Source organism: Drosophila mauritiana, chromosome 3R (genome assembly GCF_004382145.1).
Source record: "Drosophila mauritiana strain mau12 chromosome 3R, ASM438214v1, whole genome shotgun sequence".
In the NCBI taxonomy this organism is placed as follows: domain Eukaryota; kingdom Metazoa; phylum Arthropoda; class Insecta; order Diptera; family Drosophilidae; genus Drosophila; species Drosophila mauritiana.
In genome coordinates this window covers 10,589,121-10,610,308 of record NC_046670.1, presented here as the reverse complement: position 1 = coordinate 10,610,308, position 21,188 = coordinate 10,589,121, and the positions used below count along the sequence as shown (strand labels likewise).

Below are 21,188 nucleotides of genomic sequence, written 5' to 3'. Positions count from 1 at the left end.
GTGCGACAATTTAATTGGAGTATTTTGGCACATAAACTTGAAATGCATAATTTTTATGTGTGCTCCACTTCGGTGCAGCTGTTGCACTTCAACATGATAACTACTAATTAATTGTACTGAAATCGTAAATCAAAAATTATTCGTATTGTGTTTGCATACGGGGTCGTGAAAATGCTCGAATTAATTTAATGAATTGGCTATTACTTTGTTGATTGAATGTGCCGCGTAAACAATTTCGGTTTAATTTAAGACATAACAATGGTCTATTTCTATTCCCATTTAGATATATAAGTAGGTATGCCTTCAGTAATTGGTTAATATTCTATATGGCTAATTTTAATGGGGCATTCAAAACATTTCACTTCATCAAATTGATCTGCTTTCCCGGTTAGTGCATGACCAATTTTCAATTAGTTTAATCAATTCCAGAACGTATTAATTGCAGACAATTACAAATGACAGAATATTAGTGAAGGAAGTGGATTTTCCCAGACCTTCACCACCGACTCTCGATTGCGTGCCCAGTATTTATCAATGGAAACTCTCTCGGCTAACCAGACGCTGATTGATTATTCCCCTTAACCCCCACCCTGTCAGCAATACACACCACGTATCCTGGCCAATGAAGCCATCAAACAAAACACTGATGAAGACAAATCGGGGCGATTGAGAGGAGTTGATGGGGAAGGGGTTCTTTTAGCTGGATTCACGACTCGGGACTCACCTGGAGGAACATATCACCATCCAACAGGCCGTGCTCGAAGGCGCCCAGTTCTCGTGTCCTGTAGCCGTCATGTGCGTGTATGTGGGGCAGGACTCCGTTATCCTCCTTATCCTTATGCATAACAACTGCAAGTCGAGAAGTAGAGAGAAATATATATATATATTTTACAAACGTCAGCGTTCTTGGATATTTTATTAACCATAAATATTTGATATTCACTTAAAAGACGGAATAAATTCGAGGAAATTGCTTGGCCATAAATAAGCCACTCAATTGTTTTACAAACCCACCTTCCTCGAGGAGGAGACGGGCTGGCATAACCATAGTAACTTCATAAAAACCCAATATATCATAGATATATATACCAGTGATGGGTATGTGCGCCTGTCTCAGCTCCCCGAAAATTCTCGTACAATAAATATTTACGGCTTTGGCAAAGTACTAAAAATTGTTTATGGTGTCATTGTAATATTTTATGAGAACTTTCGCCCCCCTTTGGACCCCCACTCCGTTGAATCCTTGAACTATTCACCCCTAGGCCGCCATTTTGCCTAGGAAAATTTCATTTTATTTTCCCCCATCCATTACTTTTGTTTATTTATTTCTTGGCGGCGGAGTTTTATTTTGTGGGAGCCGAGCGGGTTTTTATAATAAATTTGTCACAAAAATTGATTTATGTGCGATAAACGATAAAAGAAATGAAACTTCATATATTTTCACAATATTAGTAAAATGTTTTCGGGCGCGGAGTTCATTTCGGGATGAGGGTGGTTAAGCTAAGAGTGTTGTCCTGGCCAAAAATTATGCCACGCCAGCTGATGTCATAAATTATGATTTTTATCAACGCAAATGGGTGAAATAAAAAACGTTGAAGAGAAATAAAACAGCGGCTTAAATGAAAACAAAGGCAAAGTTAATTTACGCATGGCAAGCCTCGGGGAAAATTTCCCCCGAACTTTCACCCAAGTGCAACCCTTAAGCACGTGAAAAAACTCTTGGAGTTTGGCTTCAATTTCAATTAGCAGGTTAGCATTCCAAACCCCACTCTCCGCACACTGGCAACCACATTTTCCTGGCCATTCTGACCAGGTTTACCCGGCTGACCGCAAACTTGAGCTCCTTGTCGCCTGACTTTAATCTCGGCCTTTTTGACCTTTTTATCAAATTAACAAAAGTGACTCGCTCCCACTCAGGAGAAAGATTGTTCATTTTAGCGAGAGTGCGATAAAACAAATAGCGGCCCCTCCCACCATCGCCTAATGTGGCCCAAACAAATTGCATCATGTGCGTGTAATCCTGGCGTGATCCTTTACAGCCACTTGGCCTAGGACGCGGTCGTAATTATTCATAATTTAATTAGGCTCAGTTTACATTCATTTCTTTGCTTGTCGCTGCTTTTTTATTATTTCTGGTGGAATATTTTAATTTTTTTGTACGTGCATAAACTCATTTAATTAATTTCTGCCAGGGGGATGGAGAGATTTGGGTTGGGTTAGCTTCGGCTCGCTTTTCCGTCCGGAGTTTCGGGTTACAAAATCTGTCATGGCGCCCTTTATTGCACTAACATTGTATTATTACATGGCGTATAAACCAAATTTACGACAAATTCTCCGCATTTTCCGCAGCTGTTTTCCCCCATTTTCTCTGAGCCGGCGCTTCCATCTTTTGAAGGAACCCACCCCCCAAGAGTCGTTAAACGACCACCCACCGTGAACCGCCGGCGGTGGATGAAAATCTTGTGCTGCGAACGACCGGAAAAGCGCAAAATCTCGGCTATCAGGGTGGGGCATGCAGGTCACAAACTCTCCGCACCGCTCGATGATGTACACATATAAAAATGGCGGCGTTGGAAAACCCCACCCAAATGGCCAAAGAGAAAAGCCAGACAGAGAGAAAGACCAATGTGGAAACAAGTTGGGAAATGGCAGAGGAAAAGCGTGCGCAGCGAGCGAAGAAGACCCGAAAGATTCTCGCCCTAATGACGTTGCACTGACGAGGTGCCGTCTCGGACATTTTCCCCGCATTTTCTCCGCTTTTCCAAAGGTGGCGTCAATTATGCTTAGGCTGGAGCTGGAGATGGAGCTGGAACTGGGCGTGTCCGGCGGGTCTGGTGGCACGGCTTGGCGCAGAATAATAAATAAAGTTTAAATTTTCTGACATTTTGGCAAACATTTTCCGTGCCGACAGAAGCAAATATGTCATGGAAATGTCAAACTCATCAGCGGATTTGATTGGAAAACTGACAGCCACGGTGTTGGTAGTACATATATCCCCAGGTATCCATAGCCATCCACCCAGAGATCCGCAGCGGCACCACCAGCAACCATTGGCAGCTGTCCGGAGTGACAGCGCTTTTTGGATGCACCCCGCCGCCGTTTTGGGTCAAAGGAAAAAGGTTAACTGGTGGGCGGGGATAGTTGGCTCGATACAAGAACTTGGTGTTCAGGTGCAAAGGGTGTGTGAAATATCGTTTGGTAAGGGGAATATTAAGTAGGAGCCGATAAATAAGCTGTCTGCTTCGCCAGGATAGATTGGCATAAGGATGTGTAGATGGAAATAATAGACACATTCTATTACCAGTGCATATTATGGGAATTAAAATGATTTGCTTTTCCAAACATTTTGTAAGGTTTGTTTTAGTTTATGATTAAATCTAGCAAGGATAACATAACAAAAGTGACCGCTAATATATGAGATTATTGCAGCTATTGTAGTATACTAACAAATTTGCTTATCGTTCATCCTAAAAATCTCATTAAAATAAGGACAATTGCTTAAGAGATAAAATGGAATATACAGCTTCAAAAAGATACTCGTATATAATATTCTTGCTTAAGGAACTTCAAGAACATCTTTTATTAAACTTGGTAAATCCAAAGACATTAGAATAACTACTGTCTTTGCTAAAACCCTGCTCTATGCAAGGCTTTTAAATCCCATAAACAATACATTTCGTCTGTTGAAGGTTTAGATGTTGAAGAACGTACGTACGCAATTACAGAAAGAACCATTTTAAAGTAGCCACATCGTTTATTGGACTTTAAATTGAACTAGGCCTTTAGACATGGTATCTTTTTACCCGACGGTAAGGAGGAACTAGAGGGGGTGGCGACCTACGTAAGTCACGCAATGTTGTCTCCCCCGAGCAGTGCATATACATTATATACTAGTTTAAGCTACACTTGTGTGCGATATATGGAAACAGCTGAGCATTGGCCGGCGTGACAATGCGACGCCTTAGAGGAAAAACAAGCTAACCAGCCAAACCGAAACCAACAGAAACAACACCTACTTGGAGTTGGTAGGCAAGTGCATCGCCATCACCATCACCATCACCATCGCCATCGCCTGACTGATTGCATGTTCGCCTGCGACCCATTCATTGTCTGGTTTTGAGCCCAGTCGGCAGCAGAGGGTTAAGGGGGCTGGATTGGGCCTTAACTGGAGCAACGCACGAAAGTCATGTTACAATGTACGAAAAATTGGCCAAATGCCGCTGGAACTGGCTTTACTATGTTTATAGGTTAAGAACTGAGCCTTGGCCTCATCCCATCCCCCTCGCATGCACCATGCTGACTTTTTAAGCCAATTGGGAGCAGCTGCCTGCAGGCAATTTTGATAATAACATAAATGCCTTGCTGCAGGAGAAATGGGGCGAAAAGAGACCCACGGGCCAGACGGGCTGACCAAGTGACCTTGTCGTGGCCAATAATCGGTGGGTGACTCGTATGCCTCCCAGCTTAGTTGTCCCATGTTTCAGGTGCCTGAATGCCAGCGATGCAGATTCATTCACAATATGCCCAGCAGGTTTCCACAGCACTGCCGCTTCCCACGAGCCCCCGAGAACCAGTTAAAAGAGCGCCGACGGCCAAGTCATAAGTAATGGCGACATGATTCGCCAGCAAATCTATGCGAAGAAATGTGGGATAGAGATACTTCAAGCTGATATAATATTATGAAAATTAATATTGATAATTCCTAGTTATTTTTGTTTTCTATGTAATATCAGTGAGGTAATGACAAATTTTTCGAAAGCCCACTAAGCCCACTAGAAAATTTAATTCTGTTTTGGTTTTGTAAAGGAGGAACTGTATTTTTACAAATTTTTAGATCGAAACTATTTTTTTCCAGTGCATTTTTAATAGTGTGTGGGAACTTGTTGGCTTGGCGAAACGCCAAATGCAAATGTAAACGCGTTCCCATCTCAAGTTACCAAATCTTTGAAGTAGCTGCTCAATGGGATAGCAGAGCACTTGGCGGCGTTTCTTGGGAACTTAATTTGCTTATGGTCCGCTTTTTACTACTATTTTAATGGCATTAGTACGCCAGGTGGGGGTTCGCTTTGGACAGGAGAAAACTGCGTTTAAAGCCTAGCGTGCTGCGCGCAGAAAATAGAATAGAATGAATAATAATCGTTAAAACAGAGGCAATCAATATCTAAAGGGTCATAAGAACTAATGTTGTTTCAGCAATTGTTTCAACATCTCCCCTTGCCACTTAATTACGCAACTCATCAATTAGGCAGACGTCGAACCCAGAGACAGGCGTCTTAACACCGGGCACCGGGCATTAAAAATGAAGAAATTGCGAGTCTTAACAATTATGGCTAGGAGCCGAAAGGTGGCCCTGGCAATTATGGACAGTTACCCCCTACTAGTTCCATCCCACCCCCTATTGGATTCGGGCCAAGACAATGGCCCATTAGCAGCGCGCTTTAATTATTTAGTTTGCGGCCAAAACCAAACCCAGAGATAGAGGAAAAAGCGCACAGAAAAGCACGAAAATACGGCAGAAAGAAAGAGACTAAATCATCGGGAGTGGGGCGGTCGGGCTGAGGGGGCGTGGTCGACCAAAAAATAGTACAACAAATGCAAAAACAAATGCCGCTTATATTTTTTTTCCTCCCGTATAGAGAACATTTCCAGTTTGGTTTTGCTGTCTCGCTTTCCGTATTGTTTTCGGTTTGGGTAGCAAAAGTTTTTTGCGCAAGTCAGGGTCAAGCAACTGCAGATGGGATCCAACACCCCCAAAAACAGATATATACATATAAATATACCTATATACATTGTCTGGCGAATACATGGCCAAGACAGCATCCTGCTCCCTCCACCCAGTTACCATCTAATCAATTTTAATCGTCTTGAGTGCTTCCGCTGGTAATCCATGAGCGGCACACGTCGCATTCGGACATTTGGATGGCCAGCAACCTAAACCGATTCCCATTCCCAGGTTTGAGGGTTCGATGGCAAACAAACACTAATTGTAAATTAAATGATCCCGATAATATCCGAGAACATCTATCTGGGCAAACAAACGAAACCGAAATGGAAACAAAAGCGTTGACCTCGCGCCGTGTTGTGTGACAACCCCTGGCAGGATAATAAACAGGGGTCGGGGGCAGGGTCCACTCACCGGGGCACACGCCGCAACGGTTCTGGTCCATTAACCCGTCGTCGTTGTCGTTGTAGCTACAACTTGGAGTGTCCTGCGAGGTTCCCCGAAAGAGTCCTTTCGGGGGATGCCACCGCTGGCAAAGGAAACTAATGTTTATATTGACTTTTCACAATGCACAATGCGGCACGTGGCCGGTTGGACGGTTGCTCCTTTTTTCTTCGTGTACATGTCCTCTAAGCCAACAGTTTGCCAGTGCAATTAACGCTGAACTTCGCTTGACCGCTAATTGTCAAAATATTTACTAAAGTTCTGGTACCTTTTCCCGTTCACTCTTCGATTTCGATTTTGCCACGTGGGCTTACACATTAGATGGGGGCAGGATCAGTGTTTCGGTCTCAGAGGCGCTTTATTTCTGCAGTAAAACACCATTAAAGCTGTCGTGCCACACATATATGCCCATCTCCCCGCCGCATTTATCGCAAATGAAAGCGAATGAAGCAATTAAATATTTTCTTTATTTTCATTTTTTTGTGTTGGTCATTAAAACAAACGCGAAATGCCAACGAACTCGGACGGACGGGCGAATCGTTAATCAAGCCATCAAGGCCCGAGAGTTTATTGCATTTGTTTTAATTAATTTAAATTATCCAAATATGCTGACCCCGCGGAGTCCCTCTCCATCCCAACTGGTCAACTACCCCTAGGTCAAGTAAGTCTAAAGCACCCCTGAGAGAAGTAGATACATATGCTAGTTCCCCCAGCTCCTGGTTGTTTCCTAATTCCGCGCCCGACTGACAAAGCTGCGGAAATTATCAAACGCACTGGGGAAAATAAGTTATGCTTTCTTAGTATTTAGGAACTAAAATAAAATTTAGAGCCAATTTGTTTTTTATGCAAAATGGCTATAAAGTTCCATGAAAGATTCTGTTTTAAGAACTGAATATTGCAAGTTCTGTTTTCCGCACACCTTTGTAGTATGATTTTAAGATCTAAATTTTTCCGAATTTTCCGTGTGCTTTTTAGCCCCTAGTCGCTTTGTTCTAGACCGCCCCACGCTGCTGGCTGCTTCCTTCCTGTTCTTTAATCCGTCAACAGCACGTGCGTGTGTTTGTCTGTCTGTCGGTCGGTTGGTCCTTTTCACCTTTCGGGAGGAGAGGACCTCCTGGCGCGGCGTTGAAATTAGTTTTGAATCATTTATGAGTCATGTTGTTTAGGGTCTGGGCCGCAGTCTGACCAACCAAACCCAGAACGGGGAGTTCCTCCGGCCGGGCATAATCGATTTAATAGGCCGAAATTGCTACGCGCAGTATGTTGAGAGGGTGTTTTCCCCATATAACCAATGTACATACATACATGTATAGCGGACTAGCACTCACCTTGAAAATAACTTTTGGTTCTTAAATAACTAACAGACAGCCTTAGAATGCTCAGTCGATCCAGTTTGCTCAAGATGTTCTGCTCGAAGGGGAGCAGCGAGGCCAGCAGATCCAGCTCGGCGTTGAGGCGCTCCCGATGCCGCTTTGATGGATTGCTCTTTGTGACGCCATCCTTGGGCGGCGGCTTCAGGCTGGGGGTGAAATGAAAATTGAGGAAGTGAGTGAAAGGGAAATTCAAAACAATTTTCATGCATAAATGGAAAGTGGCTCCCTAAATAGAACTGAAACTAGAGCGTATGAGGCCTCGGCCGCGTCAGCTGGCGACGACGGTGGCGTGAACTTGAAAAGGTCAAAAAATATTAATTGCACTTATCAGTTACCCGAAACTACATAATAACAGTCGCACAATGGACCTCGATATATCCTCCCCCAGATGTTTCAACGGCCCTCGAGGATTACAACCATAAAACGGACACTCAATCAAGGGTGGGTGGGTTCGATTAGCTATGCCCACTTGGTTCTCTGATTAGTCGATCCGCAAGGAGTGGGTGAATTGCACAATCGATCCCCTTGGTATCTGCAGTGCGTGATAAGGATATCTTTAATGACCGGCACATTTCACTTTTAAATCGCTTTTCGGTTAATGCGAGAAAATGTGCTGTTGACTCTACTTTTGTTTATAAGTTGAATGAATGCACAGTTTAGGAAAATAAGAAAATGTAAATAAACAAATGTATATAATACATAAGTATATAATTTAAATATTTCTTTATATTCCTTACTTCATAACGAAAACCCCATTTTTCCTAAATGGATACCTATATCAAACATAATTGAACTAATCGATCGACTTCTTCATATGAATTAACTTATTATATTTCCACATTTTAAGTCCCATGCCTTGATTGCGATTCGAGAAAGTTAATCGGGCCTATTACCCGGCTCCACCTCTAACAGTTTCCATGAATCAAATCATAAACGGGAATATGCCCACAAATCAGAAGTCGGACCGCAATCTGAAGCCACTCCAATTAAATGTCATAAAATGTTCGAGGACCCAGCAAATCCAACCCAACCCAAACCGAGGACGAGTCAAAAATACCATTGTAAAGCCAAATGCAGTATGTGATATTATTATCATGGGGTTGTGCGGGTATGGAGCCACAGAACTCATAAATGCAAAATCCGTTTATGATGGGGCACGGGGAATGGGAAATGGGGAATCAAGAATCAGGAATCAAGAATCGGGCTTGAGTGGATTAGCTCGAGGTTGGACTGGGATTCAAGAGCTTTGCCGCTAATTCATTATTATCTCTGCCCGTAAGCGGATAAGTGGAACAGTTCTGCCGGATTGTCTTTATAAGCTGCGTTCTCGGAGTTACCTCCATCTCTGGCTCCACTTTGTGTGTTGCACTGTGTTCTTTTTTTAATTGTTTTTTGTCTCATCATTTTCATTGACATTATTACATGGGTAATTGCGGTAATTAAATATAATTATTGTTGTAATTTATGAGACGACCCCCTTCATGGCCGTTCCAACCCTTTTCCCTTCGCGTTTGCGTGGCTTTTTTGTCACTGTTTGAAATTTTTTAGATGCTTTGTTTGCCGTTTGAGTTTTTGTGTGTGCTGTTTTTATTTGGAAAACTTTTTGCTCGACTGCACACACACACACACACACGAGTGGCGGAAAAAAGGACGCGGACTGTTGCAGGATATTGTCGCGTTAAGTTAATTGGCTGACGGACCTCGTCCTGTACTTTTTTTTTTGCAGCAGCAGCAGTAGCAGGTTCCCGGGTAATTGTCAGTGGCATGTCCGTTTGGTGTCACAAAACTGGACGACGACATGTTGCCTCAAATTGTCGCTGGCCGGATAATCCCCACTGCTGATATCGGAACAGTCCCAATCCCAATCCTATTATCGTGCCACCAAGGTGTTGTCCTGCAGGAGAAGGAATGCCAACTTGTCGCTCGGCAGCCAAGGATAAAGAGATCGGAGATAGCAATTCCAGCAGAGACCCACTAGGATTCCAGTGGCTACGCAAATCGACGCTAAATGTGGTATTCTTTGACTCGAAGAACTCTCATCAAATCAATTCAAATCGAACGAACGCATTTAATGAAATGGCCAATTACGAAGAAATTTGAAAATGATCAGTGTCTGGGCACAAAAAAGGATAAACGAGCGAACTTATAGCTGGACTTCGGCGGCATGATTATATTGATGAACGAAACCGTTAGACGCATCGGAATGCACTGGAGGACGCCAGTCAAGGCTGCGAATTAGCAAAGGGAATCGACATAGAAATAATTTCCAAGCCAGGCCAAATTGAGGCCCCTGCCAAATTGGGGGCAATGCGGTGTATTATTTTTTTGCGCCCCTCTGGCTCTCAGTTTGCGCGGCATAAAATGTATAATTTTCTTATTATCTATATATGTATGCCGAGGGAATGAAAAGGAAGCCAAATGGCAAGGGCAACGGCAAGGGCAACGGCAAAGGATCAGAGGTAGGACGGCAAGTACTGGAAATAAAATTAATTCCATAAACAACTTTCCAAAAAGTAAAGAACTTTCGGCGGCGGCGGCGGTGGAAAGGTAAAAGGTGGCTCAACCTTTTGTCTGGGAGCCATAAAAACGTCAAGCAGGAGAAACACAGAGAGAGTTTAGAGAGGAATCCTAGCCAACAAAGGATATCTGCAGAGGTGTGTGTGTGTGTGTATCTGTATGCTCCACGTTCCTTGCGAACTTTCAGCCCCAAAAAGCCATTTTTATTCTCCTTCAGCTTTGTCGACATCGTCGTCCTCGTCCTTTCTATACATTTTTCCTCATGTATTATTTTCGCCATTTGCGTCGGTTCCCTGCTTTGCCACCCATCCCACCCATTCGGCATTCTTCTTCACATTTCTTCTTTCCTTTTCCCATTATGAAATGAATTGCTTTTAAAGAAATTACAATGCGGACGACTTTTGGGATTGGGGTTTCGTTGGCCGGATCGGTGGGAGGAGCCCAGGGATTGCGGACCGTGGTGGTGGTGGTATATGTGTGTCTCGATTGGGTTGACACAAATTGCAAGGTCCAAGGCTGTCGTCTCGCCCACAAAACGCCAAAGCAAAGTCCAGAGATCTAGCAGATACGATATAAGCCCTAAATCCCGACGCACCACACCCACTGTTGCCCAGAGCGGTAGATATATTAAAAAGCTTGAAGAGAATTTATTAGCCGTAATCGCAAAAACTAATTAGAAGACTTTGGTATTTATAAGTGCCATCTTCAAGTCACAAATTGAAATATATATAAATATGTCAGGAAATATGTAAATTATATAAACTATAGCGATGCATCTGAATAATTCATTACAATGCCTAAACTATCCCTTAGTCCAAGGTAGCATATCAATCTGGTCATAGGATAAAATGACCTAGTAACCCTAAATATATATGTATATATTTAAGCCGTTGAGTGCATTTACTTAGCATTTGTTGTATATTGCAAAAAATAACAAGGGGAAATCCCAAAAGGGATCCACTTACAAATAATACAAAGTTATGTGGGTGTGTGAATCCACAAACTGTTTTAATTTGCAAAATTTGGCAAGTAAACGAAAACTTTCCTTTCGAATATGTTCCCATTTGCAAGTGTCGATTGTTGCTTAATCCCCACGACGACCCTCGACCTCTGGCTTGGATTTGCATACGGCAGAGTTCAGCCGGCACCCCCGCTTCAAAAGTACCGCTTCCTCGTGCCTTTGTGATATGTTTATAAACAAATGACACGCAATCCTTTGGGGGGCACGTGAGTTCACGGCATCCAGCTCAGCTGTCTACGCCTTCGGTTCGCTTCCTCGGCCGGCTTGCATGCAAAGCATTACGCATACGCAGCGTGTTCAGGTGGCTTTTGCTACCGCTGCTGTTGTTGATCATAACACGCTCAATTTGGCGCCAAAATCGCAGCAAACCGTTAGCAACTGGCACACTCATATACTCACGCAGACCAGACCAAACCAGACACTCATTCATTCATTCATCAGTTGGTAGCTCTTTTGACTTTGGCCTATGCGTGTTGGTCGAGAGCTGCGTGCCGCCACTGCACCTGATAGATGTGCCCCCTTGCCACCAAATCGGCGGCAACCCTTTCGGCACCTATAAAAACGCCAAGTAGCGTGTCCAAAACCGAAAAACTCTAAACAACACCAGCATATTGTGGGTCATCACAGCTTACTTTTACTGCAACTAATTTGATTTTGCATACTCTTAAACAACCACCCACTTGTTGATAAAGAGTATAGAGAATACATCTACATCCAGACTATAAAAATGCCAGACATACTCGTATCTGAACTGTGGTATTCCTTGAAAATGTCACAATTAATTGAATTTACATTTCTGCATATAAAAATGTCAAAACAAAGAGGGCCCTATAGGAGCGAGACTCGAGTTTAAGCGCCATTTAGGGAAGCTGTCAACTGAGGAACATGCCACTCTGCTACCGTGCTGCAACTTTGGTCCAGTCACTTAGCCCCAACAGCCAGCAGAATCTGGGCACAAAGGGAGCCTCCTAATCTATGGACCACTTAATGGATCTGCGCCAAATTCACGCATAAATTTCAAGGCTCAGCATCCCAAAGCTGTTAAAATTAACGAGGAGCACACGTAGTCAGTGGTGGCGAGGGGAGCTTCACAGCTTGGCCAACTCATTAATTTTGTCAACCCGAATGCGAGAAAAGTGAATCGAGAGGCAGTAGCTGAAACCAAACGCGACTACAAAACGATCGCGCAACTCTGTCAAGATAACAAGGCGGCGAAAAGAGGAGAAAAGGTGGATCGGATTTGGAGGAGACCAAGTCGGAAGAGTGTTACACAGAAAAATATAATAATACTTATTTTGAATAATCTAACCAATAAGTATAATATTAACTTATTAATAAACACAAGACGATTCATTTGCCTGATGGTTTCAAACTAATGTTCAATTGGTTTATTTATAATTGAATTATTTAGTCTGAACTTAATTAAGGCTGTAGCCTCAATATACGTTACATATCCTTTGTGCGAACCATGCCATTTGTTTACAGTGTATCTGAACGAAGACTACGACTGAGAATCTCGGAAGAATCGGTCGCAGGCTCAGGTTCACGGCCCGCGCTAATCGTCAGAGGGGCACAAACACTTCTTGAATGGATTGTGAACCGAATTAAGTTGTTAAACGCATTATTTGCATATTTCGAATGCGGTGATGCCACATTAAGATGCCACAAGCAGTACATCTCCTCCGTCCCGAGGCCCTCGGGGCTCATTTGCATATTAATTGTACAAACAGAGGCGGAGGAATGTTCGTTCCGTTCGCTTAATGAAGTGATAAATGTTATCGATGGCTTTGGAGAGGCCGACAATCGCGTTTGATCTATGGGCCAAAGCGACAGTTTTCCCATCGCCAAAGTTTCGCTTCAGTTCGGTTTTCAGTTTATGATCTACCCGGCCAAAAGCAATTTGTATCTACCAGATACATTCTTGCAGTAAGTACATAAAACTACAGTTATAACGACGGACAGTGTGAGTGTGCGGCCGTTTTTAGTTTTGTGATTACCCCTGTGTCAAGCTCGGTTCCTTTCTTGCTTCTCGGTATACTTTTAGTTGTAGATGTTCTATGGGGCGGCAAAAGTTCCGCACAAGAATAACGTCAACTGTGCCAGCCGGGGGAACTGAAACTACAGGAACAACAGTAGCAACAGTAACAACAACAGCGGCTAAACTGTGGCAAAGGCAACTCATTTATTTTATCGATTAAACATTTTTGCGATTCGCGCAGCGGAATCTCTTTTGGTCTCTCACCAAAAGGAGCTCCAAAGCCAGGCCATGTGGGCTTTTGGGAAAAAATGTATCTACTACTGACACACACACACACAAACATACACTTGGGTAGCTAATATACAGATACACACACTCGCACACATACAATCACTCGGGGGCGACATCAAAGCGCCGGGCAAAGGCAACTTTGAAAACCTTTTGACAGCTGCGAACGCCAAAAAGGAAGGCGGCCGGGGATGGTGGAAGGGAAGAGGAGTGGTAGTGGGAGAATTAGGAACAGGAAGAAGGAGCGGGAGAAGAATAAGAAGAAGAGGGCAAAGACGAAGGGGCGGTTCCCACCCTGCCCTCTACGGTGGGCGCGGCCTTTGGATTTAGTGGGGCGCAGGATTGGGCCAAGAATGGTAGAAAGGGGCTACTGTGCGCTAATGATGCGCATTTGGCATTTTGGCCTTAATCATTTATCACCCAGCGAAAACGAATAATTATTAAAATTTTTATCTGATTTCGGGATTTCTTGGGCATTCAACCACATAAATAAAATGTAATCAAATAACACATGTCAAACTTCTTAATTAGGCAATAGGAGCCGTCGCAAATGTTATCTTTAAACATTAGCATCCAGATAAAATTATAAATAATTGTATATTTCAATATATAAATCGAAAGTTCCTTCAAATAATACAATAATACAAAAATAATATAATAATATAGTTTAATTCCATATAGGGAAGAAAGCCTATTAACTTTTCTAGTAACAACGGTACATTTAAGAATACATTTTATCAACAAATCCAGTCTAGTAATAACAAATTAACGGTTTAGTTTCATCAATGATAATTTGATTTGTTCGAGCAGCTGAATAAAGCTAACATTTTCGTAAAATTCCGTTCAGCCCCCATTCTCTGCCTTTTGTAAGCTCACTGCCAGAGTTAAACGATCCCTTTTGGGCCCTGGGTTCTGGGTAAGGGAAAAGGCAACTAAAAGTATCACCTGCCCGGGCCAGATACCACCTCCTCGCCGACTGCAGCCCAAGCGACACCCCGCCCAACCCCGCTGCTCCTGGCCAGCCCCTTGGGCGCTCCACTTCAGCGCACACTCGAAAAAGCTGAAAAACACAAAAACTACAGAGAAATATGCAGAAGGCAACAGTGCGTCCTGGTTGTGGTCCTGCTGCTAGTCCTATTCCTCCTGCTGCTGCTGTTGGAACTTTTACTGCCGGCCGCACTTCGGTGGTGGATTTTAATGGAACGCTTTGGGTTAATACAAAATTCTTTTGTTTTGCTTTCGCTGACTAACCTGGGCTAGGCTCGGGGTTGGCCAAATGCAGGTGGTCAGCCGGGTATTATGGATTAGTGGATGGTGAACTTACACATCGCTTCCAAACAGTTCCCCAGTTCACTGACACTAAGGCGATCCCTTCACGGAGATCCTGATCCGCTGGCCAGACGGAAAGCTGGACAAATCGATGGTTTTAGACCAACTAAATCGCTTGTAAGGCCGTAAGCGCTTCAACACCTTTGCAACATGACTGATGAGGTGGCATGGGAAGTCAGCCCGAATAAATGGCAACAAAGTAGCTGCCCCAAATGAGACAGAAGACAGAAAGAGACACTCGAGGCACTCGTTTAATGGCTGATATCGGCGTACCCCTTTCTCCTGGCCAAGTCTCTGGCCCACTGCCGCCCAGTTTGGCATATGGAGCAGCACTATTTAGGCTTCGATACGCTGCATTACGCAATGGTGTTAATTACTAACACACGGACACTAGGCACCCGGCGAGTAGGAGAGCTACAAATACTATAGATATGGATACTTTGATACTTGGATACCCATATACTTAGATACTCGGGCACACACACTGCCAGACGGATAATCGCCGGCAAGCAACTGAAGCGAACTGGCAGTGGAAAACGGTTAACCAAAGACGGTAGCAAAAGCATTTAAAGCCATTTTAGCCACGGCGTCCCCGATAGAAAATCGTCCATAAAAAAGGCAAGGTTTTGGTTTTAAATGAATCGGAGAGTTGTTTGTAAATGCAGACAAGACACTTTAAAAGTATTTTTTAAGGATATCCTCCGGCATATGTCATTCAACCCACATACACGTATATCTGCCGATCTCCGACACCCCCATTCCTTTGTAATTAACTAAATAGAATAACCCGCCAGTCGGCCGGCTTTCAAGCCGAGATACTTTTAACCCCATGTGAACCGGGTTTTGTGTGGAGGGCGCAGGCGCAACTAATGAGCAACCCACCACCGTAAGCCATGTGGTGTCTCCCCCACCCACCCATCCATCGCCCGCCGGCTGGTCAGCCCGTTTGACCAACATTAAATTGAGCTGCGACTTCCAAATGAATGTGCCCTACGAGAAAAGAGGTCCTGGCCATATGGTCGTCGGATAGGGACCCTGAAAGCCGTGCTCCGACTGAAGCGGCCAAAACATATGTCGCAGTGGGCTGCGGTTTTCCACTCAACGATCTCCTGGCATGTGGGAACGCAACATTCCATATATGCTACGAAGTGTAATTCATCAAAATTTTCACGAATTTAATTTGCCGCAAGCGGAATGGGAAACTGAATGTGGCTGGGCTGAAGGTTCAGTTACACAAAAACAATAATTAACTTCAGACGGAGGCAAATGAAATAGACCCCTATTAGAAAATAGAAAAGTTAAAACATATATTTATGTGCATATATAAATGTATACAAATGTTTAAACATTTCATCATGGAAATGAAACATCATCTGAACAAGCTTTGAGTACGAAAATAAATTTCTTTTACCCCCACTTTAAAACTACCAGTTTTGCAACTTAATCAAACTGCCTAAAAAGCGACTGCTTGAACTTTAAACCGCTGCAACACTAACAATCGCAACTGCAACTTGGCTAATTACCATCGCGCCACAACTGCAGCTTAAAGGAGCATTTCAAAGGATACGCCAGCTGCAGCAATCAATAACAAGGATACCCTCGCACACCCCTCCTGTAGATAGCTGCAACCAGAACAACAATAAGCTCACATAGAGAGCATAAACAACTAGCTGATAATCAATAAAGCAAAAGCAGGACTGATATATCCATAACAACCAACAAGTGGAAGCACCAACAGCGAGGGGCACAGCGATTCCAGGCACCGTTTTAGGGGTTAGGGGCAGCTCAGAACTTTAAATACTTGTGGTGATGGCCAACAACTCCCAGAAACGGATGCAATGGCTTCCAATTAAACTGTGCACTGAAGTCGCTGCATTTGGGGTAAAGGAAGAACGGAAGGAAAGTAAAATACCGCGAATTCTTAGATCAGCCAGATAATAAATTGCACAGCAAATATTAAACTCGATTGAAATAAAGCAGGTATAAACATAGAGAGAATAAGCATTGTAATAAATACTTATTAAAAATAAATAAACCGACTTTAAATACAAATATGTTTATTTTGGAACTCTCTTCTACCTGCCACAAACTTTGTAGTGCTGAAATGCAATTGAATAGATAAGTTCCTAATTAAATAGCTGCACGCAAACAACGAACTTGGCCAAATGTGCAGTAAGCCTATGCGTCGTATGCGTAATATTCGCTAGGATCTAGGGGTGAGAAGCCCAATTCAAAAGGCAGCTGCTTCCCAGCACTTGGGAGCTCAATTAAATTGCACTAAAAACGGAGTCGCTCGAAGCTAAGGCGAGCACATTTTGATCAGTTCATTAAAGGCATTAAAAAAATGAAAACTATGATCGAGGGGCAAATGCAACGCTCGGCGCAAAACCCTAAAAGAGTGAGGCTCTCGACCTGCCACTCGAATAATTGCAGGTGTGCATTGCAGCAGGGAGAGGCAAGGTGACAATTTTGCGTCACTCGAGCGAGTCAGAGTCGGTGTCAGCTTTGAGCCAGGCCCACAGCCAGGTCCACGGGGTGGCACTTCGAAGGGCCTGCTGTTTTTTTTTTCCTTTTGCCAACTGCAGTAAAGCGTAATTGTTTTTTTTTTTTTTTCGTTTTTTATCAGACTAGCAAGAACAGCGAAAGAAGAATTACGCGACTGCCTGTCGATGGTGAAACGTATTAAGTTGAAGTTTCACGGCGTAGCCGGGAACTTTAATAAAAACAAAATTTAGGGAGAAGGGGAATTAAATTGCACACAAGGAACTTACTCTGAAGTGCACAACGCCTTGAACAAACAAATGTTTTAGTTTAAGTTGGTAGAGTTTTAATAGAAATAATATGATAAGATTTTAGGTTATTATTATTAATATATATATTCTATATATATAATATCGAAATCTTTTAAACAATCTAATGTAAGATTTTAACACTAAAGCTAAACGTTTAATAGTAAATATTCCCCGAAAGATACTCTTTGAAATGAAACTATACTGTTAATAACTGGTTTACTAATCCGACTACAACTAAGTAGATGTTCGTCTAAACGCTATATTAGATGAGTTATCCAATCTATCAACTGCATGCTTTTCCTAAATAGATCCTGGTTCTTCGCTTTTCCGAAGATAATCTACGCAGACCTCAGCTGCCTGTTCTTCGCCCTTTTAAAGACTGAGGCGCTGAAGCTGATCAGTGGCTCTTGATTATGGGGGTCGCAACATTAGCGATCGGTGGTCTGCACTTGGCGAGGGGGCGTGGCCGGGCTGCAGTTGCCGCTCCTCGCCTTCTGCATATTTAGCAGCGCTGCTCATGATAATGCGTGAGTTCTCATATATTTATATTGGAAACATTATGCTTTGTGCGGCTGCAGCAGCTAAGTACACAAAATTATCAGAAATTATGTGCACCTTGGGACAGGCAGATTCCGATCTCCCCCAGCGAACAGCCGGAGGGGCCGCCGTCATCGTCATCATCATCAGCATGACCGTTCATCATCATCATCATCTCCATCAACTGTTTGGCTACTGTAATTTCACGGTAACCTGCCCCGACATGCATAATGCAAATCAATTTGAGGCTATCGGTCGGCAAAAGGGGGATTCACCGCCCTTCATTTCATCCGAGGGCCAAGTCAAAAGTCAATGGCGATGGCAATTTGTCAACAAAGTGGCCAGCAGCGGATGATTAATAATCGAATCTGGGGGATTCAAGACCAGTAGCAACGGAGATTGATGGATCGTCAGCGGGTGGCGCCACAAGGTGGCAAGCTGGTAAGTGGCAAGTGCAGCCAATCGCATTGATTGAAATCTTTCAGTAATAACAGAGCACCCAACAACCCGATCCACAAACAATCCGCCTCCCGCTGTGCATTTATATCTGAATCTGTATCCGTATCTTGGGATTCGGATCGGTATTGGTTCTCGGATTGGACTGGGGCTTGGACTCACCTCTTGCCGTTGCGTCGCCTTCGCTTGGTGGCGTAGACGGTGCCCAGCTGGCTCATTGCTAGGGCGGAGTTCGTTATGGTCGCCGTCGTGAATGATTTTAACTCTTATTATTTTTCGTATCAATATTTCGCTGTTGTCTTCTGCTGCCTTCTGCTCGTCTGTCGTACAGGTTGTTTCCTCGTCGTGGCTTTCTTATTTCGCTTTTTTCCTTTTGTAATTGGTTTTTATTTATTGATTTGGCTTGCTCTGCGTACACACTCTCACACACACGGACTCGCACACAGACACAGCCAGGAGCTGAGTGCGATCAGATCCGCTGAGATCCTGCTGCGGTTTTCGCTTTCGGAGTTGTAGCCACGCGTAAATTTCGTTTTTTCTTCTTTGTATTTATTTTTAATTATCATCACGCTTACATTTTGTTTGCTTTTTCATTTCTCGCGCTCCTTTTGTTTTGTTTTTTTTTTTTGATTTTGTGTATATTGCACTGTAGTTTCAGTTGGTTGGAGCTAAATGAGGGATTTAATGCGAAACTGTGATTCAGCAATTGAGAAAGGCTGGGAATTTTGATTTTTATATCATTCGATTGAGTTTCTAAGGCTATGACTTTGGTTCAACCTAATAGATTTATTTAGTAATTAGTCCCGACGGAGAATGATTTCCGTTTATCTAAAATAAATCCAATTAACTTATTTTGGCAATGTCATGGAACCGATGTCTAATAGGATTTGATTTTGCTTTATATTGTAGAAAGGTATAATATGCTATTAAGTTATTTACTTTATTTTGAAAATTATATTTTGATAAATCTTGAAAATATATTATACATAAAGGAAATATATTTAAAATTGTTTTAATTTTTTATCACAAAGTACTAAATGCTTAGAAATATAGAAACTATTGTCACTTAAGCTTTTTCTAACGAAGTGTGAATTGTAAGTAAAACTGATTACGCGTTATGAAAAAATATAACAGATTATGTTAGCAAGTTAATAAACATCAGAGTCAACCAGTAATGTAAATTAATTCGAATAGCATGTGTTTATTTTGCCAGAAATTCAAATGAAGTTTGTGTTGTTAAAAAAATCTTTTCTTCTTGTCACAAAAACTGTGAAAATCCCTCAATCCTTTTTCAATTGCCTTCAAAAACGAGTTGTTGTGTGTGATGTTTTGTTTTGATTCGAGTGGCTGCGATTTGCAGGTTATTGTTTTGGTTCTTTCGTGGCAACACTTTTGCTTTTTCACTTGCACTTTTGCCGTTTGTGTTGGTGGTGTTGTTGCTCGTGGGCTCTGGTTTATCAATGGGCGATGTTTGCGATGACGACGCATGCAACAGAGGAAATCAAAATCGGCACGGAACCAAAAGCGCTAACGCAAGAACGGCACGCAAATCATTTTCATTTTGCGGCACGATCGACGTCGACGTCAGCAGATCCGCCGGCAGCGCAGCCGGCAGAGCAACCAGAGGCGAGTTGTCAAAGTGACATTTTTCAGGCACGCACACACACACACACGCGCGTGGGTGTGTTGGAATAGTAAAATAGATAGAAGTGAATGACCGCCGGCGGTCTGCAATTCGCACACGTGACTCCTCGAAGCCTTTACAGAACCTCCAGTTACAGGGTATCGCGTGCTGCGTTTCGCTATTGTTTCTGTTTTCGCCTCTATCGTTGTTGTATTGCCTTTTTAGGGGGACACTCACGCACACACAAACACGCACGCACCTTTTAGCGGGATTCTGGCGACGGCGAAACAACCGTTAGGAGGGAGCAGCGACTGCAACTGCACGCGAGCGCCAGAAGCGAGTGAATGAATGAACAACAGTGCCAAAAAAACGGACAAACGGGCATTTGAAACGAGGCACAAAGGCGATGGAGCGCGCTCTCTCACTCGCACTCGGCGCGGTGCTCTAAGTCGCTATCTCTCACTCGCACTCTTTCAAACGTGACTCTGCTGCGCTGCGGCCACGTAAACGCTTTGAGATTCCAACAAGAACTGAGCGGCGCCACGAAACTAATGGAAAAACCAGTCCTGGCGGAACGCACTGGCAATAGAACACGCGGGCGGCGTGTTTGGGGCCACTTCCAGTCGTCCTGGCAACGAGCGATCGCCAAGCGACGCGGTCGCGTGGGAGTGAGACAGAGCGAACGATGTTCCATACCAACCGTTCCAGCGTCGCCATACGTGCGACTGGAAGGGAGCGACCAACCAAGTCGGTCTTGGAAGTGCTGCAGCTATCTCGTTCGCACCCTCTAGTTTCGTTATAGGGGGCGTGTTCGCACACACATACTCACACTCACAGCCTAGTAGCGCCGACTCTTTCCAGCGCACTGCCAACTGGAAATGGAAATTCGGGGCACATCGCTCATCTCTTAATTAATTAGGCGGTAATTAAGAGCTATCAGTGCTATCGCTCAATGGCATCTATCCGCCATACTCTTCTCCTATTTCGAAATTATCTGAGCCGGATTTTACTTCGTTTTGCCACTGAAATGCAAATTTTATTTGGTGTGACCAAAGCCATTAAGGCCATAAACATGAGCACTCACTTCGCGCTTATCGCGAATGATTT

General features: G+C 43.5%; 1 protein-coding gene across 4 annotated transcripts in view; it reads right to left on the bottom strand.

Moving 5' to 3' along the window:
• LOC117143691 (single-minded homolog 1) overlaps window positions 1–20,595 on the bottom strand; it is a 29,435-nt gene extending 8,840 nt beyond the window's left edge. For 3 of the 4 annotated variants that reach the window (XM_033308479.1, XM_033308482.1, XM_033308483.1), the window contains exons 1-4: window positions 20,341–20,595; window positions 18,620–19,125; window positions 7,495–7,685; window positions 725–849 (exon numbers count right to left, since the gene is read on the bottom strand). In XM_033308479.1, the coding sequence (XP_033164370.1) occupies window positions 725–849; window positions 7,495–7,685; window positions 18,620–18,675 (372 nt within the window). In that variant the 5' untranslated portion in view covers window positions 18,676–19,125; window positions 20,341–20,595. Of the gene's footprint in view, window positions 1–724; window positions 850–7,494; window positions 7,686–18,619; window positions 19,126–20,318 lie in introns of all 4 variants that reach the window. The other variant, XM_033308481.1, reaches the window with a different exon arrangement.
• Window positions 20,596–21,188: the final 593 nt, after the last annotated feature.